The sequence below is a fragment of the Echinops telfairi genome, unplaced genomic scaffold (assembly GCF_000313985.2).
Source record: "Echinops telfairi isolate 266 unplaced genomic scaffold, ASM31398v2 ScPeMD7_10;HRSCAF=50, whole genome shotgun sequence".
Classification (NCBI taxonomy): domain Eukaryota; kingdom Metazoa; phylum Chordata; class Mammalia; order Afrosoricida; family Tenrecidae; genus Echinops; species Echinops telfairi.
In genome coordinates, this window is record NW_022103907.1 from 10,608,379 (window position 1) to 10,618,760 (window position 10,382).

The 10,382-nt window shown below is 46.2% G+C and overlaps 2 protein-coding genes across 2 annotated transcripts in view; one reads left to right on the top strand and one right to left on the bottom strand.

The window, feature by feature from the left end:
• The window catches only part of HEATR5B (HEAT repeat containing 5B), a 137,421-nt gene extending 134,508 nt beyond the window's left edge, over positions 1 to 2,913 (bottom strand). The window contains exons 1-2 of the mRNA XM_004711165.2: positions 2,431 to 2,913; positions 1,996 to 2,146 (exon numbers count right to left, since the gene is read on the bottom strand). Coding sequence (XP_004711222.2) covers positions 1,996 to 2,146; positions 2,431 to 2,504 — 225 coding nt within the window. The 5' untranslated portion in view covers positions 2,505 to 2,913. The remainder of the gene's footprint in view (positions 1 to 1,995; positions 2,147 to 2,430) is intronic.
• A 173-nt stretch (positions 2,914 to 3,086) lies between these two features.
• Positions 3,087 to 10,382, top strand: part of GPATCH11 (G-patch domain containing 11) — a 22,823-nt gene continuing 15,527 nt past the window's right edge. Inside the window, exon 1 of the mRNA XM_045287061.1 lies at positions 3,087 to 3,150. The gene's annotated coding sequence lies outside the window, so the exon portion shown is untranslated. The remainder of the gene's footprint in view (positions 3,151 to 10,382) is intronic.

Here is a 10,382-nt window from a genome sequence, read left to right on the forward strand (position 1 = left end):
ATTTTTTTAAAAAAGTAAACAAACAAACAAAAAAAGTGGTTCTCAGCCTTCTTAATGCTGCCACCCTTTAATACAGTTCCTCATGTTTTGGTGAACCCCCCAACCATAAAATTATTTTTGTTGCTACTTTGTAACTGCAATTTTGCTACTGTTAGGAATCGGGCAACCTCTGTGAAAGAGTCGTTCAACCCCCAAAGGGGTCATGACCCACAGGTTGAGAACCGCTGTCTTAAAAGTAGGACTCGGGACAAAAGCAAAAACAAAACAGCACAAGAAGGGAAGAAATCAAGTAAGTAAACTTAAGGACATTTCTCAGAAATAGGGAGGGTAAGTTTCCATGTTTAAGAGGTCTAACACAATGGGGAAACATCCCCACAATGACATCTTTGGAATTTCATAACACTGACCGCAAAGGAGCCCTGGTGGTGAAAATCATGAAGAGCTTTGTTGCTAATTGAATGGTCATCAGTTCAAGCTGACCTGTCTCTCTGCAAGGGAAAGATGTGGCAGTCTGCTTCCCTAAGATTGGTGGTAAAACACGGATGTGATTATTAAATCCTCTTGCACAATAGCAAGAATAGGCACTGCCTATAATTGAAGAGGGAAGGTTTAAGAGCTTGGCTACTAATTTAGATTCAAACCTACCAGGGGCTCAGAGGGAGAAAAGGGCCCACAATGTGCTTCCATAAAGATTACAGCGTAAGAAACCCTACGGGCCGTTCTAATTGCTCATAAAGGCTAGCTAGCAGTTGAAATGAACTCAATGGCAACCAATTAAGAATTAAATCGTCGTAATCTAGTTATTTTGAGGATGGAGATAATTGCAAAATCATCTTAAAGAGTGAAAGTTATTTGCTTCTTCTTAGAGAAAATGAAGTGGGAGGAGAGTCAGGAGACTCCTTGCTTTTGGAAAGAGGTTTTAAACCTTTTTTGCATGTATAATTTCAATTTTGAAACTAATGTTTTAGAAGCATGAGAAACAAAGGTTAGGTAAAGGAGGCAAATATTGACAACTGTTTTAAAGAATTTCACTAATGTCAGGGAAATTACAGTAGATATAAGAGAAGAAAGAAGAAATGGATTCATATTCTTTTTGTTGTTTTGAAGCTGGGTGATAAGGTAGCATATTTGTGTCTGAAGGAACTTCCTGATTCAGAAGGAACAATAGTGCAAAAGCTCAACAATGGGCAAAACAAACCCACATCGGAGAAGCCAGGATGGCGGCTACATTTGGCGGGTAGTGATTGAGAGGGTCCATGAAGGAGGTTTTTGTGTCTTCAGTAACGCTCTATTTCTCATTGTGAGGGGTAGTTATCTGGGTGGATTCTTTCTGATCATTCACCAAGTGACAGATTTCTGATTTGTGTGTTTTTCCGTTTATACATTATACTTCAAGTTCAAAGGTTTTGACGAGAAGAGGAGGAAATGGAATCTCATGTACAAATGGAGAGGGTGATCTTCAGCAGCAGCACAAGGTCAGCCAGAAAACCAGGAGAAAAGGCAGATGGATACACACACAAGAGGAGCTACACATGTAAGAAGAGGAATAGATGCTGTGCTGGGCGCGTGGGGTAAGTCCTCTGCAGTCAGCCTTTTCAAGGTGAAAAAGGAAGCAAAGCCCTATCAACTGCAATCGACAAACGGAGAAGGAACTGCTAGGGCACAAAGGAGAGAAAAGCAGGTGTGAAACAGTTTTCAAGCAAACTAAGCAACTCTATACATAGTAGGATCGCTAACTGTAGGTGATGAAGATGCATTTAACGTAGCACCAGTAACATCCTCCGGTTTCTCCTGCAGTCAGAGGGAGGGAACAGGAATTGAACTGGATTTAAATGAAGCATTTTGCCACCCAAATGGGCAGACTAGAAATTTCTAGTAGCATATTCTCAAATTCCTTCCCTACGTGTCCTGCAAACATAATGGCTACTTTTACAAATCATAAACACACAATAGTCTTTATTAGGATTACCAACGGCAAAGAAAGCAATACCATACCTTGTTGGCAGCAACCAAGACTTTATCAAGAAATCGCAGCCATTCAAAGATAAAAACCGGTCTCTTTGCTTCTGTGATTTGAGCCAAAGCATCCTCATTCAACAGCAAACTGTGTGCTAACTCCATTATTGGTGAAGTTTTAAGTTCACACCTTAAATGGAAAGATTAAGCAAAAATGCTCATGAGGGTTTTTTGAATGCTAAAAGGTCAGCTTAATGAAATGAAACCACTAACAAATGAAAAGAACGGCTTTACATCTCATTTCACTTGAAATGAGACAAAGCCTAAAAATGTAAAGTGAAAAGGAAGCAAGCAACCCATGCTCGGTGAGGAGGAATAATAAAGTCAAAGGAAAATTAAAATAAAGGTCGCAAACAAGGCATCATTCCCGAAGAAACATGTCATTCACCCACTCCATCAGGCCTGACAACCCACCCCGCCTGGTCTTGTCCATAGCTTGTGCCCGCTGCACCTGGCCCAGACGGACGTTCAAGTCCCTGTCCCAGCATAAAGATCCCAAACGGAATGTCTCCAAGGGTCTTCCTGGAGGCGGCCAGGTTCCTCTGCGGAGCTGCAGTCACGAGAGCGGGAGGCCGGGAAGACAGCCGGCCGAAGCCCCGCGCCGCAGGCTAGTTCCCTCGGCTACTCCGAGGTCGTCGCTCCGCGCGGGCCCGGCCCAGACTGACTAGGACGGTCAACTCCAGGAGGGGCTTGCAGGGAACCGAGCCGGCAAGCCCCCCGCGCCCCCCAAAAGGTACGACGTTCACATTACGGGCTCGGATTTCTCCCCCGCCCCCTCTGGAAATATACAGGGGGGCAGGGGCGTGTCAGCGTGTAAAACGTGCGCGCTTTGGTGGCGAATTGGGTTGACCTCACCTCCTCGTCTGGCAAGGGATCAGCGGGGATGCCGGGCCGACACAGCCGCCTCGGGACCCCTATACCCCGCCTCCAGGACGCCTGCCAGCAGGAAACGGAGCGACGGCGCGTGCGCGGAAAGTGGGTTGGGTGTTGTTCTGCGCAAGCGCACTACGACGTCTTCCTAGCCCCGCCCACAACATTTCAGCGCCCGGAAACGAGGCGGTCCAGGGCCCTGGCGGTGTGCGCACGCGCAGTGCGCGCTTCACGCTGGCGGGCCTGGAAGGGTAGAGCTGTCAGGTAAGGAGTGGGGGACTTTAGAGGTTGGGGAAAGCCGGGTGTGCGTCGATTGTAACTGGCCCACCACACTCTCACCTACATTCCCACCCGAGGGCGGTCAGCTCGACGGGAGACTTGCAGCCAGGGAAGGAGCGTGAGAGGGAAGGTATCCGCGTCCCCATCAGGACGTACTTGGGAATGAGGCGTTTCTTGTCTCCTTTCCGCTCGCGACGAATTAGGCAAATTCTCCTCCTGAAGAGTAAGACTGCGTCGCCACTTAGGCATTTCTCCACGTGAAGGGATTCGCAAACTTCATATGCCTAAAACAGCATTACAGTTGCTACCTCCCTGTCAAAAGCAAAAACCCCTGTTCATGCCATCTTCCCACTCAAATAAAATTGTGGAATACCATTCTTTCAGGTATTCTGGCCGAGAACCTTAACGTAGCCCTTTGACACCCCACCTGCAATCCATCAGCAATCCTGTGAGCTTTGTCGTCAGAATGCACCAGAGTGATCCAAGCCACCCCATCGTGGCACGGATTAGCCTTGTGAAGTATCTCCTTAGGCTTGATGGGATTGGGTGATGCGATAGTATATTGCACCGATTAAATTGAAGCTCGGAAAACCCAGACCCCCATCCAGGTCTGGGGTACTCAGCAGAGGAAGCCTAAAGTGGCTGCCCCAGACTTGTGGAAATGGTGTCATTGAGACCTTGGAGGGATTGGTGGGTGCCCAACGAAAAGGGACCTAGAATCACCATATATCTCCATTCCTCCCTCGCAGCAACATGACAGGTTTTGACATGTTGGGTAGGGGGTTGAACTTGGAAGAACTGATCCAGGAATTTTCCCCTGGCACCAACCTCCATCCTTCGGGAGATCCAGCTGTGTGGAGCACAAGTCATGGGCTGCAGCTCCCGGGGTGGAGCTGTACCTGCATAGGCTCTTCATACAGACAGCATCCAGAGTGATGTGCCATTGGAAACATTGATGATGTTACAGGTGCAGTTACCTTATACCCCAGGGAGATGATTGACAAGTGTTCTACTTTCCTGTTTCTATGGGCTTTTGTTTCCCTGCGTTTAGTTTGCTTGGTTTTGTTTGTTTGTTTGTCTCTTGTTTTCTGCTACTTGGTTTATTGCTGTTGGTGGAGTAGTTGGTCTTATGGGGTTTTGAATTTGTCATAATATGAACGCCAATATAAACCTGAGTCATGCATATCCTAGGGACCAGCAGATGGATTATGAGCCGCCCCTGAACTCTAGTTCCAATCAAGAACAGTTAGTTCTGATAACATGGCCCTGCTCTATACTCATGAAATGATCACTGAAGATAAGGTGCTACACCACAGTGTGGTGAAGAAAGTAGGTGTTGCTCCAGCTATCAATTGGAATAGTGTCCGGGGTCTTAAATGCTTGTATTCAGACAAGCTGCCATCTGAGTGAGGAGTCAGCCAAGTCCACATGGAAGGAGCACACCAGCTTGTGTGATCCAAAAACAACAATAACAAAATCCAAATATGACAAAGGAAAAAGTATCAGCCTAAATTGTGAACACCCAATTTGTAGAAAGCTTTGGAGAACAGAGGGAGCCCAAAACCCATCTGCAGAGTACCTAGCCTGATTAAGCCGCTGACAGATTCCCACAAGATTCTTCTAGGTTTGAATATTTCTTCTTGTTGCATAACAAAAATGTCTTCCCTGTCCTCTTAAATATTCACAGTGGTCTTTTCTTTCTTACCCACTAATTGTATTTTATCTGTGTATTATTATTGTTCTCTCTTCACCACTTTATTTTTTTCCTGTTTCTATTGGGTTTTCTAGTTGCAGTGCACAGACGGAATAGAGGCATAGAGATAAGTACTGATAGAAGGGAGTATAGAGGAAGATGGTGAAGGGTTGAGGGAGAAAACAGTGTATGTGGGAGGGGGATGGATCTGATGATGATTACACAATTCATTTAAAAAGTGATTTAACCATGGGGGGGGTGTTCTAAAATTGATTGTGATGATTGTACAACTCTCTTTTTAAAAAATCATTTTATTGGGGGCTCATCCATCCATCCATTGTGTCAAGCACATCTGCACATTTGTTGCCATCATCATCTTCAAAACATTTTCTTTCTACTTGAGCCCTTGGTATCAGCTTCTCATTTCCCCCCTCCTTCCCCCGCCCTCCCTTCCTCATAACCCCTTATAATTTACAAATTATTATTATTTTTTCATGTCTTACACTGACCGATGTCTCCCTTCACCACTTTTCTGTTGTCTGTCCGTCCCCCTAGGAGGGGGTTATAGGTAGATCATGGTGATTGGTTCCCCTTTTTTACCCCCACCTTCCTCTTCCTGATATCTACTCTCATTATTGGTCCTGATGGGTTTATCTGTCCTGGATTCCCTGTGTTTCCAGCTCTTATCTGCACCCATTGTACAACTCTTCTTGTCATGATTGAACTATTGAATTGTGTGATAAGTGGATTAGAGGGCAATAAAACTGTTTTTTTTTTAAATCATCCTGCTTGCAGCAGCAAGAACACAGAAACCTACATACTTTGTGTTTTTTAACAAGTGGTTTAGCCCTACTGAGCCTTCAGTACTCCCCCAAAACTACCTGTTGTGATTTGCTTTGATTAGGCCCTGACTCATGGTGGCCTTCAAAACAAAACCAGAGCAAAACAAGACTCATATGTATTGCCTGCCGCGTGATTCTGACTCATAGCCACCCTGTGGGACAAGAGACAGAATAGGGTTCCCAAGCCTGTCACATCTTTCTCTTTCAAAGAGTGTCTGGTGGGTACCACCACCCATCTTTTAGTTAGCAATGAGTTGGAATCTATTTAATGGCAGTGAGTTTGTTTTGTTTTTTTGTTTGTTTGTTTGAGGGCATAATCACTGTGCCACCACAAGCCTGGGTAACTAAACAAACAACACCCAATTTTTTTTTAGCTGTAATCATTTTATTGGGGGCTCTTACATCTCTTTTAACAGTCCATACATTCATTGTTTCAAGCACATTTGTACATATGTTGCCATCATCCTTTTTGAAACATTTTTTTCTACTTGAGCCCTTGGTATCAGCTCCTCATTTTTTCCTACTGTCCCACCCTCATGAACCCCTTGAGAATTATAAATTATTTTTATTTTCATATTTTTACCATCTGCTGTTTTTGTTGTTTGTCACCGGGCGCAGCGGGGTGGTATCCATCTATCATTGCAATCAGTTCCCTCTTTCTCCCCTTACATTCTCCCTACCTTAATGGCATGGCCACTCCCATTATGTTCCTGAGGGGTTTACCTATCCTGGGTTCTGTGGTTCCGGAGATCTTATCTGTACCAGTGTACATGCTCTGGTCTACCCAGATTTGTAAGGTAGAACTGGGCTCATGATGGGGGGGTGGGGGGGTGGCAAGGGAGCATTAAAGACGTAGAGGAATGCTATATATTTCATCGGTGCTATACTGCACTCTGGCTTGCTCCTCCCTTCCTTGTGACCCTTCTGTGAGGGGATGTCCAATTGTTTACAGATGGGCTTTGGGTCTCCACTTAGACCCCCCTTGTTCGCATCAATATGATTGCTTGGGGTCTTCTAGTGCCTGATACCTGATCCTGTGGACACCTTGTGATCACATAGCTGGTGTGCTTCTTCCATGTGGGCTTTGTTGCGTCCCAGCTAGATGGCCACTTGTTTATCTTCAAGCCTTTAAGACCCAGATGCTATATTTTTTAGTAGCTGGGCACCTTCAGCTTTCTTCACCACATTTGCTCATGCACCCATTTTGTTTCAGCGATCGTGTCAGGAAAGTGAGCATAACAGAATGACAGGTTATTAGAACAAAGTGTTCTTACATTGAGGGAGTACTTGAGTAGAGGCCCAATGTCCATCGACTACCTTAATACTTAACCTATGAATATATGTACATAGACCTATATCCCTATCATTATATATAAATATATTTACATATGTACATGCCTGTAGTTATATCTCTGTAATTGTCCTTTGCCTCCTAGTTCTTTCTTCCATTTCCTTTTACTTTCCTCCTGTCCCACTATCATGTTTGGCCTTCATTCAGCTCTCAATAATTCCTCTCAGCGACATTGCACTTGATCAAACCCTACCAGGCACTCCATACCCTCCTTCTCATCAATTTTTAGATCACTTGTTTTTCCCTTGTCCCTGGGTTTGTTGACTGCCCCCTTCCTTTCTCCCACCTTCCTGTCTCCCATGTCCTCCCGGAACCATCGGTTCCATTGTTTTCTCCTCAGGATTGTTTATCCTTCCTATCATATAAATAGACATGGTGGTGGTCGGGGAGAGCCTATAACTAGTTCCAGGTCTGTTGACCCTTATGAACGTTTTCTGATCGAGTCAGATGAAGTGCCAAAGCCTGCCCCAAAGTCTATTTTGGGGATTCCTCGAGGACTTCATTGCTTTGCGCCCCTTGCTGCTCTGTTGTGCTCCTTTCGTGTTTCGCCCCTATGTGGGAGGGTCAGACTGGGCACAATTCCAGCACTGGCTCCTGTGTTGTCCCCTGTAGCACTGTGGGTCAGTGAAGGAACGTCGTGTCTTGTGGTGGAGTTGGCTCTATAGACCTCTCTGTGCATTTGCTTTCCCAAGCAGGAATAACATCCTTGGGATTTGGGGGGCCAGGATTAGGTTCTCTTTCTCTCTCTCCTTCCCTCTTAGTGTGTTCTGAGCACACCCGCACCTCTTCCCGAGCTGTATCTTCAGTGCTGTCCTCTGTGGTGCGTTCTTCTGGGGAGGAGGTCCACATAGCTGGGATTGGGGCCAGCCCGTAGACGTCTCTGTTAATTTGCTGCTTTGTGCTGGTATGTTGCCTTCAAGTCTTGGGTACCAGGTTGATGTCTGGTCCCTCTCTCTCTTTCCTATGGAGGCATAAACAGTACCTTCCCCATGTGTGGTTAGTGCCCTGTTCCCCACCCACCCACATCCTCTTTTTTTTTTTCCCTTTTACCCTCCCTTTTAGTTGACTGCCTGGGCAAAACCCACCTCTTGCCACCAAGTCCACTCTATCATACAGGACAGTAGAACTGCCCACAGGATCCAAGGCTGTCATTGTTCCTGGAAGCTGACTGAGCATTCTTTCTTCTGAGCACGTAATCACTGCACTGCCAGGGCTCCTTTCTTGCAGCCATACTGATTTTATTATTAAATGGGATACAAGTGTGTGGTGTACTAGATTAGGCCTAAACCATTATGTGTAAAAGTTCTATTGTTAAGATGAATCTGAGGTGTAGAGACAGTGGGTGAAAAAATGCCAAATGGTGCTCTCAGGTATACTCATACAATTTTCATTTATTATATTATGAAAAGAGAAGTAGGTTAAGCGAAAGTGGAACGTCTAAGGATGCACACATGGCCAATGAAACAAAGAGCAGTGAGCAAACAACGCCACAGACGGGGGAACAACTAGGGAATTAAAAGCAACAATGAGGAGGATGTAGAGATGCTGGGGGTGTTGGACCAACAGCAGTCTAGCTGAGAGGAATACTAAGAGGCAGCAGAAGGGCGAGCATGAGGGTGGGGCAGGAGGAAGGGAAAGGGAAGCAGAGGAAAGATCTAGGAAGCAAAACTATGGATAGAGGCAGAGACATAGATGTGTACATGTGTAAGTATATTCATAACATAAAAAACTACAAAGGAAAGCAGAAAGTCATTGCCACAATAGGCCAGTGACTGCTGCTAGACTGGAAGGAGAGGCGAGGGTTGGGGAAGGGATGCGGAGGGCGCGTGTGATGTAATGAAGCTCACAGCCCAGGCGAAGTCATTGGAACGCGTGCGTAGGACTGGGATCCCAGAAGTGGCTCACCAGTCAGGACTGAGCCTTGGCAGGAGCCCTCCGCTCATCAGCAAAGGTGCTCCTCCAGATGGAGGGGTGGTGCCCGCACTGCAGGTCCGCAGCCTCCCTCCAGAGTGCAGGCTCTAAGAGCACGGCATGAAAACATCCGTGAATTCCATTATCGAGACGCAGAAGTCATGCTCCATCACTTCCACACTGTCTTCTTGGTTAAACAGCTCAACTCAAGAGGTCTACTGAGGGCCATGAGAACCAAGAGGCTAGAATTACTGAGAGCTGTCTTGTAGGTTCCCATGCGGTTGCCAGACTGTCTGCCTCCTCAGTTCATGAGCATCTGTTTTATATGCTTTTCTCTATAATGCCTCAAGTTGGAGCCCTGGCGGTACAGTGGTTCCGCATGAGACTGCAATCTGCCTGACCAGCAGTTCTAAACCACCCGCTGCTCGGGAGACAGAGTGGGCTTTCTACTCCCATCAACAGCTACAGTCTTAGAAACCCACAGGGGTCGGCTATGAGTCGTCATTAACTCAGTGGCAGTGAGTTTGATTTTCATTAGGCATTACCAGGTCAACCTTAGACTGCTAACCACAGGTCAGCAGTTCAAACCCACGGCCACTTCAGAGGAGAAAGAGGAGGATGCCTGCTGCCTTACAAATGTCAACCTCAGAAGCTTTAGGTCGAATCACGGCGGTTTGGTGGCAGGGGCTAGTTATCTCGGAAAGCGCTCAGCGGCATTACCAGGTAACTTCATGGAGTTGAGGTGTTATGTAATCCACAGATCACAAAATGGAGGGTGATTACAGAATACAGAGTACTATGACCCAGCCAAGCTGACATTTTGGAGGACACTATTATTATTATTATTATTATTATTATTATTTTAGCTAATAAGACTTGGTGGCACAGGGAAAAGGGTATTCTCTTATTACAAATATTAAAGTCCCGTCTTGCCTCAGTATAGCCAAACATCTCTTTTAGAATGCACGATGTTGTGACACAATGATGGATGGGGACTCTAGTCTGTGGGGCATGTGGACTCATCAAGAAGGTAAACATTAAGAAATTAAAAATCGTCCGGACTGCGCGGCCTTGCTCCCTGCGCAGTCCCCGCGCAGTCCGCCCCTCCCCTCCATCGCCGACCCCCCACCCCAAGGCAGTGGTTTTCCTGAGTTTTGTACATGTGGATAGAATCTCATCTGGGCTTCTTTATTATGGCAATAAGGCCATATCAGGGTAGGGGGTGTTTTAAGCCACTCACTTTTGAGGTCTTAAAGAAGCAGAATAGGGACAGGGAAGAAAGCAAGCAGGAAAGGTGAAAAGATTGATCCCAAGGAACTCCACGATGAAAGGATTTTCCCCCGGAGACGAACCAAACCCACTGCCACTGAGCCGAGAGAGCCTTCCCCCGGAGATAAACCAAACCCACTGCCACTGAGCC